General features: G+C 40.9%; 1 protein-coding gene across 5 annotated transcripts in view; it reads right to left on the bottom strand.

Annotated features, from left to right (window-relative positions):
- UBR4 (ubiquitin protein ligase E3 component n-recognin 4) overlaps nucleotides 1–15,108 on the bottom strand; it is an 80,724-nt gene that overhangs the window by 51,261 nt on the left and 14,355 nt on the right. For all 5 annotated transcript variants that reach the window (XM_052793591.1, XM_052793592.1, XM_052793593.1 and 2 more), the window contains exons 20-43: nucleotides 14,556–14,688; nucleotides 14,043–14,122; nucleotides 13,278–13,406; nucleotides 12,629–12,811; nucleotides 12,280–12,402; nucleotides 11,961–12,190; nucleotides 11,180–11,304; nucleotides 10,509–10,606; nucleotides 10,222–10,379; nucleotides 9,300–9,509; nucleotides 8,201–8,302; nucleotides 6,528–6,628; nucleotides 6,134–6,332; nucleotides 5,713–5,901; nucleotides 5,285–5,348; nucleotides 4,898–5,089; nucleotides 4,199–4,269; nucleotides 3,923–4,070; nucleotides 3,154–3,381; nucleotides 2,761–2,931; nucleotides 2,477–2,659; nucleotides 2,039–2,197; nucleotides 1,264–1,416; nucleotides 745–972 (exon numbers count right to left, since the gene is read on the bottom strand). In XM_052793591.1, coding sequence (XP_052649551.1) covers nucleotides 745–972; nucleotides 1,264–1,416; nucleotides 2,039–2,197; nucleotides 2,477–2,659; nucleotides 2,761–2,931; nucleotides 3,154–3,381; nucleotides 3,923–4,070; nucleotides 4,199–4,269; nucleotides 4,898–5,089; nucleotides 5,285–5,348; nucleotides 5,713–5,901; nucleotides 6,134–6,332; nucleotides 6,528–6,628; nucleotides 8,201–8,302; nucleotides 9,300–9,509; nucleotides 10,222–10,379; nucleotides 10,509–10,606; nucleotides 11,180–11,304; nucleotides 11,961–12,190; nucleotides 12,280–12,402; nucleotides 12,629–12,811; nucleotides 13,278–13,406; nucleotides 14,043–14,122; nucleotides 14,556–14,688 — 3,657 coding nt within the window. The remainder of the gene's footprint in view (nucleotides 1–744; nucleotides 973–1,263; nucleotides 1,417–2,038; nucleotides 2,198–2,476; nucleotides 2,660–2,760; nucleotides 2,932–3,153; nucleotides 3,382–3,922; nucleotides 4,071–4,198; nucleotides 4,270–4,897; nucleotides 5,090–5,284; nucleotides 5,349–5,712; nucleotides 5,902–6,133; nucleotides 6,333–6,527; nucleotides 6,629–8,200; nucleotides 8,303–9,299; nucleotides 9,510–10,221; nucleotides 10,380–10,508; nucleotides 10,607–11,179; nucleotides 11,305–11,960; nucleotides 12,191–12,279; nucleotides 12,403–12,628; nucleotides 12,812–13,277; nucleotides 13,407–14,042; nucleotides 14,123–14,555; nucleotides 14,689–15,108) is intronic.

The following is a 15,108-nucleotide window of genomic DNA, read 5'->3' as shown; positions in this document are numbered from 1 at the left end:
CCCTGCCCCCTCCTCACCAGTGAGAGAACACAGCCCTAAAAGACAATTTTCTAAGCTGAACTCCTTGGTGAACTCATCCATCAGATACTTCAAAGGCTTTTGAAGGGGATACTGAGATTGCATACCCGTAGGCTGTAGGTAGCGCCCTCAGCTACCGCATCTGTGTGCTTGAATGTTGTATGACAATCTCACATGGAGCACTCCCCATGTTCCCAGCTCATAAAAGAGCTTTCCTGAGGGCCGCCTTCTCATCTATTCCCCTGTTTTGGAGCAGGCTGGGGTAAAAACACTGAGTCAAATGTGGACAGATTTTAAAAGTCACCCCCAAGACTACAGAGCTACTATTGACCAGAAACAAAGGCTCACTGCACCTCTGCAGCCCCAGCAATGGTCAGTAACTTTATCCATTCTGGTTACTGCATCTTTGGAGTGCCTTGCTCCGAGAACAGCACTGCTCTGAAGCCATCTCCCTGCTGAGAAATCCTGCTGGGCATGACTTCAGAGCCAGCCATGGAAAACATGCTCCATTTTCTAGATGAAAGGATCAAGGGGTTTAATTTTCACCCCCAACCCCTTTCACTGCAAGGATATTTCTCTCCTTAGAGGAATGGCAAACTCATTGATCTAGATCAGGGGGCTTAAAGGGGGGGGTGGGAAGGAAACTTCTGCCTTCAAATGTAAGACACAAACAAAAGAGAGAAAGGCACCGCAGCCCAAGCTACAGGAAAGGGAAGTCAGCAGTACCTTTAGGTCCTCATGATTGACTTCAAGCACATTGGTGACATAGAATGGTCCGTGCTGGGCACTGCTCGCCTCTTCCATGAGCTGCGTATAGATGTACCCAGCGGAGGACATGATCACTATTATGTTCTTCCCCTCCTCGTTGAAGAGGAAAGTGACATCCCTGATTTTGGAACTTGGTAGAAGGAAATAGAAAGTTGGACTCAAGGCATCTACAGAGAGATCGTAAATCTGTGGGAAGAATCAAGGAAATAATTAACTACTACGATACGAAACAGTGCAAATGGACAAGAGTTGAGAGAAGGGAATACCTGTTAGACGTTATAGTTCATTTTTTTTGCTCTTTGGGTTCTTTGGTTTTGCTTTTTCTTACTACAACAGCAGCCAAACACCAAGAATTTATATTTCCAATTTATTTTTAACTAAGAATATTATCACATTCTTCCATATGCAACTCTGCAAAGATCCAGACTCTAACGTCTGAAAGAAGACATACCATCAATAGCTTATGACCAAACGTACCTTCACAAAGTCTGCAGTCACAATAGCAAGCTCTGTTTGAGATCCTGGCAGCCAAACAGCTTTAATGATGAAATTTCCAGTGGCTAGTTGGGGATGAAGTACTAAATGATCAGAGACTGATCCAGAGCTGCTGAATGTTAACACGTGGCAGTCCTGGAGTAATGAAAAAGATTGGTCAAATATTAGAAAAAAATGTTTATAAACATTTCAAGCCAAGAATGGAGTTAAAAGCTAGCATTTCTCTTAGTGCTGCTACAATGACTCAAAGAGTAAGAATCTAAAATTTCTGCATTTAAGATGAATGACATGAAAGTTTGTGAAGAAAAAAAAAAACAAAAAAACACCCAAACCAAAACCACAAAGAGTCCAGCTGTTTGTTAGCTAAATAATAGATTTGTGGATTCTGCACTGTGAAAGCTGAATCGAAACTTGGGAGAATACAAAAAAGAGGAGTCCTTGCTACAAAACACTAGCTGTTACAGACTAGTTCTAACACACTAAGTTTCACACGACTAAACCTTTACTCCTGTCTTGAAGTAAAACTGGCCTAAATACAATAAGAAACACTATTTTAAGGCACTGTCTCATTTATTATATTATTCACATAGGTCCTGCTTCTTTTACTTCATATATCTACCTGGAAAGTGATTCATGAGCTAAAATTAGTGACAGACCTTTGGAGCCAGCTCTGCGCTAGCTCCTCAGAGGAAACAAATACAGCTGGGTTTGAGCTGATGTTTCCAACTGCCTAGAAAAGGGTTTATCAGGCACTTACTTTCAGTCCACACACGGCTAGGTAGTCCTCCTTGCAGGGATTTCCAGTTAGGCTCAGTACAGTAAATGGAACGGGTGCAGATGCAAGGCGAGTAAGGGTCAATTTTCTTTTGCTGGAGTCTGCTTGTTTCAGCAATGCTGAGAGCTGAAGGACTGTAATCTGCAGAACAAAATGAACTGTTACCCAACCTTACAACTGAGGGGAAAAAGGCATTTCAACTTCAGCTCTATGACTGTGTCCTCACAGTTTTCACTGTTTCTGCTGCAAGAACTCTTTTCTCTGAAGAATGAGAGGTTTTCTAAACTATGCAATACTTTACAGAAGATCCAGATCTCAGGACAGGCAGAACAAATCATAAGCTGCTTGTTGTTCAGTGCTCTAAGGCTGTTTCATTCTCCTTTATGGTCCAACATTCTCTACAGAGTTAAGAGAACTCACCTTGCCCTTTTCGTGGCTCACAGCCAGGTGCTGCCGACGTCCATGGGGGGACGACAGCACACACATCGCCACCCGCCTCAGCACGTGAGCGCTGATCAGCTGCCGGATCGTCTGGCCCTGGTCACCACTGTAGTTCATGCGGACGTTCTCAAAAGCACCTTCTTGAGAGCCAAGAGTTGGGACCTGAGTCATTAGTAAAAGTATACAAAAGTGTATCACTGAAATTTTTCTGTTTAAAAGTGATCCCACCTATCCATAATCTAATTACTCCTTTAGTATCATACCATCAACTGATCTGTCATTTCTACTGACTTGTCCAAAGTATGTAGCTCATTGAGAGCCTGCTGTGCACGACTGCTGCTTCCCATGGCTGAAGCTTGCTGGAAGTTTATCTGAATGGCATCCATCAGGAAATTCAGCATCTCCAGCACCAAAGGTGCAAAGGAGAAGTTGGCCTACAAGAAATAGGTATGGCAAGTGAGGCACAAGATGCTCCTGGTGGGAGTCTTCACAAGAACTGCAAGTCAACCAATTTTTAAAGCCTGATGCCACTTTTACGATCCCTCTTTTCATAGAGAAGAGCATAAAAATCAAGCAGCTTGGCTGATATCCAACACAGCCTGCCTAAGATCCTCATCATAAACCATCTTCTTCTAACAGCTAGCTGATAATTATACCTGGGACTGCAGTTCCTCTCGACAGCCCTCAACATTTCTACACAGGCTGCTCTTCTTGGGTTTTTCTTCGTCAGGGCCCTTCCCCTCACTGATGGTGACCTTGGCTTTCTCTGCAGGAGAGGTGCTTGCATGTCGAATGACACTCTCGGGCACTCTGGGCTCGCTCTGGAAGGCGGATTCTTTCATGGTAGAGCTCATACCGCTGCTGGGAGTTCTCTTCACCAAAGCCTGGGAATGACACAATAATGCTGTAAGACCAAACCAGACTCAATTTTACCACTGATGAAATGAATACAGATTGTAATAGCAGCAAGAATAACGTAATTTTAAAGAAATAGAGTGCAATTCTCTTAGACTGCAATTTTAAAGAAATAACACAACAGTATCCTGCATGCCACTCTCCACCCAAGTATTATAAAAACTTCCATATTTATGATAAAGTTACTTTCTTTGCTGCTAGTGGAAAACATGGGAAAAGGTGGTACCTGACTGCTGTGTAGCTTAAGCTAACTTGCAAATTCTGTAAAGGTAGGTGGAATCCCAGTAGTCACCAGGACAGAGATATGCCAATGCACTTATTTGGTGCAAAAAAATAAATCGCCAGACAAGCTGTAAATTAAGAGGCTTCACTATAAAGTCAAGGCCTTCAAGTCTCAGTACTCTTACACACTCGTATCATGACATAACTTATTGCAGAACAGAAACCTCTGCAAAAGACTTTAAAAACTGAAGAAATCACAGCTTGTATGTTGACATGAAGACACTTTACCAGACAACTGCCATCTTCCTTGGCTCCACAGTCACAGAAGAACGATCCGTATTTGGCATAAGAAATCTCATGATCCTTGTGACAAACTTTAGCACAAACCGTGCAAACACCAACCCCATCAACCATCTTGCAAGTGTGACAGTGATACCTGCACAAAATAAGCCAGATGAGTTATAAAATACAATGCCTCAGGAAGGCCCACAGACTGCATTTGTTTCCTTCTCAATGGCCAGAAATATCAGGCTGAAATTCTGAACACAATTTTGAGATTCTTACCAATGTTGATTCATGAATTCTTTCTGTGTGATAGTGAAGGTACAGAGTTTATTACAAAGAGAATCTTCATCCTACCAAGAAGAAAGTTGTTAGAAAGGTGTTATAACTGCAGCTACAGTAAAGGCACATGGTACAGAATACGTTCCTCGGACACTAAATGCACATTTGAAGAATAGCAAGTTTTAGCACCACCTAGCTAAAAGAAGGCAGCTGGCATCAAACCACATGGAAAGGGGAGATGGTGACATTTTATAGCAACTCGAAAGAGTGGATCAACAAAAAGAAAACAGTAACAAAGATAATATATTGGGACGACAAATTTTTAAAGAATTCATCAATAACAGCTTTTTTCCCCCACCCAACAGCACTTAAAAGCCTAATCTAAGTTCCTTGTTGATATAAAAGCTAGTAATTGACAAACAAACCAGTAGGAACAAACCCATCTTACTCCATTTCTTCCTTTTTGTTCTCTAAAAAAACCCCACTTTTAACTTTTGTTGACATCACAAAGTCAACAGATCTACACACAAACGACAGATATTCTCTTCCAGTTCTGACAGCTAGGGTTCTTCACTCAGTCTCACATTAGGAATAAACCACAACAACAAAATCTTATTTTATAACCTGAGTAATTCTGATTTGGAAGCTGCAAAATAAATCTTCATCTCATTTGCAGTATTAACTGCGACTATTGCCTACCGAATCTTCAGCTTGAGAGTCCTCCTCCTCCACTGCCAACTCTTCCACCCAGTCTGAATCCACCTCAATCGCCCGTTCCTCTCCATCAACAGAAAGATGACTTGGTCCTTGGCCACTGGTCTGGCTCAATGCATTAGTGACGTCGGCCAGGTAGGAGACAATATGGCATGTACACTCCAGGATAGTCACATGCTATAAAGTAGAGATGAATGAAAACGAGAGGCAATACTTAGATCCTATAATATACCTGCCATAAGGCAAGAAAATAGAACAGTCCCCCTGACCAAATTGCTTTAAAACTCCCACTATGAGAGCAAAACAGGACAGCTGATCCAGCTCATGCCTGAGATTTATTCCTACAAGTTAAGCAATAGTCACATGTCTTACCTTCCCTTGCATGACATTTGCATTCATTTTTTCTACCACATTCTTTTGAGACAGGTATTTCTTGCTGTAACACAAAACAGTGGAGAAGATCATTACAGCTAACAGTCTCTGGGAAGTATAAACTCAGTTCTGAATAACAACTTCAAGCATTCAGTTTGCTTTAGATTAACAACAGGAAATGTATAAATGCAGTAATTAAACCACTGAGAGTGGAAAAGACAAAGAAAACACAGGGTTGTTCTTAATGGGGGGACATGGATCAGCCTCTCGCAGACATTTCATATTCCAAACAACAAAAAATAAACTAAGAAATAAGCGTGTATCAGTAAACATGACCTTCTGTCCCCAAATTACCAGGAAAAAAAAATTTTAAAAAATCAGTCTAAGTGATGCAAAGGAACAAACAGCAGTATACAGTTCACTCTTACCATCTGCCTAGCCAATCAACAGCAGCACTGTGAAGCTGGAGGTGTCCCGCACCTTGTCCTGCACTAGCCAAAGTTGCCATCACCACCATCAGTTCAGGAAAGCCTGTGCCATCACCATTGGCCAACATTTCTGTTGCCATTGGTATTAGAGTACTCAGTAGAACAGTGCACACACCTTCTCCAACTTGGCTGATCAAAAAGAAGAAAGTTTCAGACAGTACATCACACACTGAAATACAGCTAAGCCCCACACTGCAAGGGCACAGACAGAGCAATGCCTTCAGGGCAAACAGCCATGCCCTGATCACTTCATGTGAAAGCTGACAACAAGAAGCCATCAGCAACTCACAAGTAATTTGCACATCTAGAGAACAAAAGAAATGAACAGCACACAAAAGAAATGACAAAGGCTGTACTTCACCTGTTTTCCCGAACAATGTAAGTTGTCAAGAGCTGCAGCAGCTGCCTGTTCTCTTGCACAACATCCAGTTGATCTGAATCTTTGGGGGGGGACATGGTCATCCTGGTTAACCAGGCCTGGAGACGTACAGGCTCCACACAAGCCAACTGAGCCAAAGAGCCACAAAGTCGCAACAGGCTGGGGTTGGGACTCTTCTCAGCTGGTGGAGAAAATTACTAGTGAGTGACAGATGCTACACTGAATGCGTTTGAAGATGGCTTTCCATTAAAAGTGTGAAGCTGTCACTCCACTTCCTCTTACAGCTTTTCTTTCAAGCATCTTGATATTGCAGTCTAATACAAGAACAGTATAAAGTGGACAAAGGCAGGACCGAAGAGATTCAACAATCACTTACTTAGCTGGAAAAGCTTGGTGAAGAATTTCAGCACCCTGTTGCAGAACTTCGCTGAGAGGTTTTCATTGGCTGTCGCCATCATGATCTGGACCAGTTCTCCACTATATGGAAGGGGGAAATTAAGTCAGCTTTGTAAAAGATGACCCATTCCTTTTTTTTCACTTGCACTTAGTTATATCTGCCCTCATGTTTAAGATTGGCAATAGTTTGTATTAACATAGCTTAGCAGCCAAGCCACCGAAATTGCTTTCAGACAAACAGAAAACTCTTAGCTCAGACTAAAACTTGTAAATCTCATGAGCTCCTGAGTAGTATATCAGTATTCTCCATGTATCAAGGTCACAAAAGGGCCTCTACTGGCTTCCAAACCAAAATTCAAGATTTTCTTGCCTATTTTTCCCTTCCATATTAACAAAGTACAGCCACCAGGCTGCTTCAATTTTGAACTGTTGAACAAGTAGAGAGCAAAACCAGACAATGGTCGGCTTTCTAATAGAGAAAAACTTTCCTCCAGATCACCCTAATATCTCTTCAGAATATTGCTGTTGTGCTATGCTGTTTCCATCACAATTTGTCTTCATAATTTTCTAACTCAGGCCAACACCCCACCTCCACCCTTAAAATTATCAACCTATTTCCCCAAGGAAGCACTGAGAGAACTTGGGATTTTGCAGCTTGATCTGTAACTGCCTTATAGACCAGCATCTCTCAAAAACCTCCTTATAATGTCTTTGACAAAACAATCATCTTGCGAGATTCCCCACTGAAGATCACTGTTGTTGCCTCAAGCCTTCAAAAGACTGATTAACAAATAAGAAGGCAGTGATAGCTTAAAGAAAAAAAAAACCACAAAAAACTAAAACATGAGAATTGTGGTATGCTTGCTATTCAAGGACTGTTTAGATTATGTGAACTCAAGGTAAAGCTTATCTAGTTTAAGATTCTGCTTACTATAGAGAATGCTTAAGGAGTTTTTGGATAATAGTCAAGGGGCCAGATAACAGACATTTCAGAGTCACAGACTTGCTAATTAAGGACATACATCGTCCTTCGGCATTGAGAAACGACAAATTGACAAGAGCAACAAGGACCCTGGTGTCCTCAGATGACACATGACCATGAAAGGACAAAAGGAGTAGGGGTATCCTTCCCCAAACGACCACCGAAGACCACCAGAAACCCCCACGCAGGCATAGAAGACTCTGGGATGATTGCTCAAGAGAATAACACATCATGCTTGCTCAACATAATGAATATGCAATAGTTAGCTGGAACATATGTATTAGATAGGCATGGTGTTTTAACTGCAGTGTGTAAGTATGGACTGAAAAACCTCAGTAGGTGTGCTCGATTTGTGGAAATCTTCCTGCACAGAATAAAGCAATGTCTCCCCTCTAAACATACTTTGTGTGTTTTGGGAGTTACTTTCTGATCAGGTAACACTATGAGGACTCGCTGAGTATTTTATTTGGAGTGACAAAGACCTACGTCTTCTCCCACACAGAAAGTCTTTTTACACTCTCCTGCGCTTATTGAAGGGTATCCTACCTTTACATGGTTCTCTATTTTCCTGAGCAATGGCATTAATATCACTTCGCTGTTGACAGTGACAAGCTAAGAGAAAAAGGAAGAGAAATAAAGTTCTTGGGCTACAACTTTCAGGATGACCTCACCTTTCTGAAAAGAATTCCTCCATGGCTTTTCGGGCCTGGCTGCTCTCCAGCTGTTTCTCCAGATGCTGCAAACATTCCTCCAAGATGGACTCATCCAGGCCACTAAGGATCAAAAGATTCATATTACATAAGAAGATATAAGAGCAATTTCAACAATTTCAACAATTCTGAGAGCCAAGAAGAGGTCAATTTTGCTAATACAATTCCAATAAGCTTCCCACTGACTGAAAGCAGCTCTCCTTCCAAGAGACAGGAGAAAAACAACTGATGAACAAACATACATAAACACCAACAAACCCACCAAATGTTCAGAAAAAAAGTGGCACACGATGCTGTAAGGCAAGTTACACAGTCAGAAACCTAGAATAATCTAGACCTTTCAGACACCTCACATTACAAATTCCTCTAAATGACGGCTCTTTTTACACTTTAAGTCTCTCCTGTGTTCATCCCCACTCCACAACACACTCTGCAAGTAAAATTCAATTACATTTACGTTCTCTACCAGAAGGCGCAGTAGATGAACTTCTGAATACCTTCCATCCAGAGAGGATCAGTCTTAAAAAGATGCAACATCATCATGTCTAATGGTTTTATGTTTCAGATGGGTAGAACCAACATCAGCACATCAAGCTTATTCCCTCTATACACACACAGCGAGTAGGGGATGGGAAGCACAAATCTGGCTAGTTTGCTATGATAAAGCAGGGATTAGCCATCCTTGCAAACAGCAAGAACAAGAGACAAAGGAATATAAAGCAAGTTAGGTCGGCATCTTCAGCTTTGATTTTGTGCTTGTATTTACATAATTTTCTATTTGCTTAAATAAAAAACTATCCAGATACATACATGCTCCATCCAGAGTTACAAGTGATGATTAAAATCCACACTGCCTGAACAGCAGTGCTGAACATTCTGGTAACATGAATAAAATATCTTGTATTTTTAGTCTACAAGTATAGAAGTCTTCAACAGATAAGCTGATTTTTTGCCTTTCTGTTGTGCTGTTCAAGAACCGACACTGATGTTTAAACATACTGTAGTAATTCTTTGTATACAGCTTTGCTGGAGCAGAACTACAAGCCACACAGTCCATTACCTGTTTGGATCAGAGTGATGGGCCAATATGTTATAGCATCCTGTGATCAATTTCTCATAAACACGTGCCAGGAATTCATCTGATTCTGCAGGGCCCAGGATCCTTTCTAGGGAGTTGCTGCTTATCTCTGCCACACTCTCTGTGCTGGTCTCCAAAAGGAGGGGCAACAGGGAATGAATCACCTGTGGTGGGTTCAAATCATCTGACCAGCTTGAAAAGAAAAACAAACAAGTTAATTCTCTGCACGATGCATCAAAGAACGTCCTTAGTCGATAAATCAGAAGTCACACAAATAAGGCACAAGTCTGGATGAAAGTCAGTGCTAAAACCCTTTTTAGAAAGCTGGGATAAATACACTGGCCCAGCCACCTTTCCCCTCAGAAAAATAGTCCTCATTTGGAAAACCCTGCACATTACTTTTGCATAAATACAGTTACAACATTTTCCTAGACAGTCATGCTATCGCACAGCACAGCTTTTCGACTTGTCTGCAGTGTCGACAACTATTTTTTTGTTTCAGAATATCTTAGAGTAAGTCCCTGGAAAAAAAATTCCTTCATATCACTTTTTCCTTATACTTTGAAAACATCACACAAGTGAGTGATAACAAAGCACAAATGAATTAATTAGATCCATATTGTCTCAGTTTATATCCCAGTTTCTTCAAGTCCCTATTCGACAAAAAGGACTAAAGGTTTCTCTCGGGGAGTCTGACTTTTAGAGATATCAGATCAAGGCAGAAAGGCTGTCTTTCATTCATTTAGAATTTAGAACTGTAAACTGAAAGGAACTCCATTAAAGGCTTAGTTCAAAATACAGCACCAGTTCACTAAGTGTTCCACCCGAACAGTCTGATGAAGACAGACATTCAGAAAAGCACAGCTCTATATGGCAAGAATGTAATATAAAAAACATCACTTACACAATGAGATCCCCAGTGAGTCTGACCAGGGAGAGAAGGGTGTGTTTTAGGGAAGCTGCAAGAGGTAGACTTTGGCTGCAGAGAGTACCGAGGTGGGCGGCCTGAACTGCACTGATGTAGCTTTCTGCAGGGATCGTGTCATTTGCAAAGGCATTGCGCTAAGGATTGAGACACACATGCACAAAAATCAGAACTATTTATCTTTAACAGAAAGACACACTGCCTGCCATTCCCAGCAATTTATGGAGTTAAGATCACACCAGATCAATTCATGAGGCTGGACTCACCCACGAGCCAATGTTTGGAAACTCATTTGTATGAATGCTGTTCCATGATTCACATAAAGTCTGCACAGCTGATGGCAAGTTCTGAACAAGTGTTGGACCTGCAATTAATAAGGAACCGTAAAGTCACTGAGTAATTTCATGGGTCCTACTGAAAACCAGAATGCTTCTACAACACTGTTTAAAACTAGATTAAGACACAACTGTGGCTAAGTTGAGCTGTAATTCTACTGAGGGCTAGTTTCATGCTTTTCTACAAGTCAAAATTATCCCTAAAGTTTGCAAGAGCTTCCTAGCTTCTTTCACTTTATTAAAACAACAGGAAACAGCAAAAATACTAATTTGCAGCAGTCTTCAACATATCAACATTTCATAATTCCCCTTACTATGCCATGCCACCAGACCACCAACATGGTTAGAAAAGCATTTTCATAAGCCAGATAAGCCCACAAGGTAGTTACTTCTTTCAAGGCTTGCCCCTCTCTCAGCTGTTACAATTCTACAAGGAAAAGACTTCTCAGGCTGCTGCTGACAGGACAATATGCTCATTTGAACAAAGTGGTCAAGAAAAAGAACTCATTAGCCAGCATATGGCTTTGAAGCTGAATGTGGGCAGCACTGTAGAAAGCTTCACCTACAGAGAGAAGGAAATCTGAACTGTACAGTACCCTCACCTAGAGTATTAGACTTGCAACGGCTGGATCCAATGGCCAGGACAGCAGCATAACCTCGGAGCTTTTCTTCAGAGGGTTTGTTCTCCGTAGAGCCCTCTTCAGAGAGGCTCCGTAGCAAGTAAGATCTGCATTCAGGATGGAACGGATTTATTTCAGTAAACGGCTCTGCATTTCACAACTAAGTGTGTCACTATAGTGACAGATAAGAAAGCAAACTTCTGAAGTTCTCCCCCATACTTCATGTTATACCACTAAGGGAGTTCTGGGCTTTTATCTCCTCTAAGCTACTTACCAGGAAAAGTGCCCACTCAAAAGAAAAAGCTGATTTACTTTTGCTTTTTTCTACATAGGTTCTAACGAGAGTTTAGAAGACTTCAGACTCTTAATGTAAGAATTAAACCCCTTCTCTTTCTTGGTGGTCTGACAGTCTCAATATTACCTCAGTGAAATAACCTTAGGTAGCACTATCCTAGAGAGTGGTAAGAGGAGGTTTCATCTTTGGAGGAAAAGCTGGTTTTGCTAGCTTCCAAGAAAATCTTGAAAGATCAGACAAGGAAGCTACTTAGAAACAACTACCTCACATAGCTGGCTTGAGAAGCTACTTTTTATTCTTCTTCTAAAACAATCGACACTCTAGAGGACTTAACTTAGAGTAATTATATATTAAAAAAAATTTTTTAAAAAAAAGCACCTATCTCTAAGAAAACAAAAAACAAAATGCAAAGAAAGCCCTATGCACAGAAGAAAATTGTATTCCTACTAGCGATCCTAAGGACTGTACCTGGTAAATGTAGCATAAGTGTCAATAAGCTGTAGCGTAGCAGGCAGGAGGTTCTTGGTTATCTCTGAAGACTTGTGTGGATCAGTTTCTGCAGCTAGCTTGGAAAAGTGCTCATCTAGAGAAACCTGAATCTTGGAAATTGCAGCATCAAGGGTGTAAATGGATTGTAAACTGGGAACTTCGTGCAGTTGGAGAATAGTTGTGCAATCAACACCACAGAAAGAAGATATCTTAAAATACAAAGGGATGGAATAGTAAGTGCAAATCATTCCACAAAAATAGAAGCTCCATATGCACAGTTGCATTCATGCCACCTTACCTGTCGAGCAAAGTATTCCTCTGCTATTTCCACATCATACTTCACTGAGCTGCACTTGCTGGAGGCCAATTCAATGAGAGAAGCAGCATGGTCGGCTTTCATGCCCTGCTTGGTAAGGTGATCCTACAGATGCCAAAAAAAGAACTGTCACACTTTACAAGTGCTCTGTAATTAACCACTCTGCCAATTACCAGGCTAGAACACTTTAGAAAACATGGACACAAGCTCCCATTTCTCACCACCATGCCCACATAACAAATCCCACATGCAGTCAGCATGGAAGAACAAGAGACTGACATTCTTACTATCAACATCATTACAAAACACCCCTATAATGATGAGGCTGTACCTTGATCCACGTGACGTAAGATGTGATTCGCAGGCGGGAGGACCAGCGCAATGTGTGTAAAATATCACATTCACTCATTTCTGGTGTGTTCATAGCCAATTGATTCATGTAGTTTTTGGATGGAGGCAAAATCCCCAGTATCCGCCACAGTATCAAGAAGTAGTACTGTAGTGCACAGGCTTCCTACATAAAAGTACAGTTGGACAAATCAGTAAAGAAAGATTGCAGTTTCAATCATTACAGCTACTGAAATTATTTCATCAAAGACTCTAGACTCCTGTAGCTGTGCCAAATCTGATGAACACATACTGGACTGAGTTTCTGTTACACTATACAACAAATTATGCAACAAATAGGAGTTAGAAAAGAAAAAGGAAAGATTATACAATTTCCTTCTGCTTCATCATATTCTACCCAGACCTCCTGGAATTACCAGGGACATACAGCAAGTCTAAAATGTGTTATGAATTAAAAACTCATATGAGATGTACTGCCACCATAAACACCACCATTAGCCATGGGATTTTTAAGTTCACCATTATTCCAACCACTGTCCAGAATACCTTGGTTAAATACTTTGCTTGAAAATACTAAGTATGAAAACTTGTTATTCCTCAACACAGACAACATTACAGCAACATAGTCTTACCAGTGCAGTGACATTTTTGTTCTCTTTCCTCCTGAGTGTATCAAACTGTGACCCAGCTGCAAGTAATGAAGTCAGGGCTGTGTAAAGCTCATCATACTTCATAGTCCTTGAGAAAAGGACCTCACAAACCTGCAAGAGATGACAAGTCAGGATCGTTGCTTCGTAAATTGCACAGCTCTGCGTTTATATACAGCCAAGCTCTTCTCTTAAGTATTCAGAATACCCACAGACTGAAACTATGCAAAATAAAACTTCAGGAAGTTAGTTCTGTCAGGTATTTCTCTCCCCAGTCAGAATATCAATAAACTGGTTATAAGGGAGCATGCATGAAGCAAGCCCATAACCTAGATGACAACAAATTTAGTGAGGAAACAAAACCCAGGAAGAACATGGGAACAAAATTATGAGAAAGCAACTCTAATGTCATGTGTCTTTGTCTCAGTTGTTTTGGCAGCACTCAAAAATAAATGTGGATGTGACAGGGCTCTCTCTCACAGCACACATATTTGAATCTCAAGTGTTACCACAAGTAGTGCAACACATCTTCATAGATTTTGCATACTGATCTCCCTGACATGTAATTAGGCACAAAAAGGAATCCCATATTATCTTATTCAGCCACTATTCTTTTCTCCACTTGGTGAAGTATTTCTGCTCTAGCTGCTTCATCAAGTCTTTCTTTGTTGTCTATTTTCCCTGGCACTTGACAAATCAACATGGCCCACAAGGCTTACAGAAAGGTCTCTAAAACAGAAGTCCCAATACCGTGCTATCTAGACGGTTCAGATCATCTTCAGAAGCTTCTAGAGATAGGATGCAGTAGAATCTGGGCTGTGGAACTGCGTCTGGAATGTGAGGACAGAAAATAATGTACAAAGTGACAGTTACAATTAGGCAATATTGTGTTATCCTCTCTCCTCCATCCCCACAACCTTTCACATTTTAAGACTAATATCAGATTGTACTAAGCTAGCTCCATGACACATTATATGTGCTTTTAACCTATGATATATGTGGCCAAGGTTTTCCTACTCATACAATCCTGGCATAATAAAATACACGCTTATTTTGAATTATTTACTTGTAGCATACTCCTACGCGACAATAATTTTGTTTAATACAACTTTTCTTGCATTATTACATGCATTTTTATCTGTCTATTGTAACTATGCCCATTAAAAGTACGAAAAGCTACCCACACCAGGGCACAGGAAGGGCCCTCATTTATTTGTAAACGCAAATTTTGGAATGAAAAATTCCTTACATTTTCTTTCTTACCTGATGAACAGTGTTTGGTCCAGTTTTCTTCCACTTCTTTAAACCCATGGTAAAGCGGGACAGATGTTCGTCTGCTACTGTCCTGGGATCCACTCACCCAGCCAATGGGTGGAGTCAGCAAATTATATTGCACCTAAGTTAAAAAAAAAAACCAAACCAAAAAACCACCCATGGCACCCTTATCATTAAGGGGTAGGGGGGGAAAATATCACCACCAACAGAAAAAGAACCATAAAATACAAACAACCCTGTTGCTAAAACACAATCATTCCCAGCTTCTGAGGAAAGCCCTGGACCCTACCTGATGATTTTTATTCTGGAGTGAGCAGCTTAAATCAGTGGTCAAGCTTCCAACAACTGAAAAAGCCATGCACAAAACACTAGCATCCCATTAATGAGAACAGTGCCAAAAACCTCAACAATGAAAAGCTAAAGCCAGGACATGGCATACGAGGTATTTGTGAAATGGTGCCTGAATACCCAAATACTCATGATTTTGAAAGATAAGGCAGGGAATTCATCCTGTCCTTACCAGGATTTATTAGGACAGTAG

The sequence above is a fragment of the Harpia harpyja genome, chromosome 7 (genome assembly GCF_026419915.1).
Source record: "Harpia harpyja isolate bHarHar1 chromosome 7, bHarHar1 primary haplotype, whole genome shotgun sequence".
NCBI lineage: Eukaryota > Metazoa > Chordata > Aves > Accipitriformes > Accipitridae > Harpia > Harpia harpyja.
Note: the sequence above shows the minus strand (reverse complement) of the source record. Positions and strands in the feature narration are given on the sequence as shown.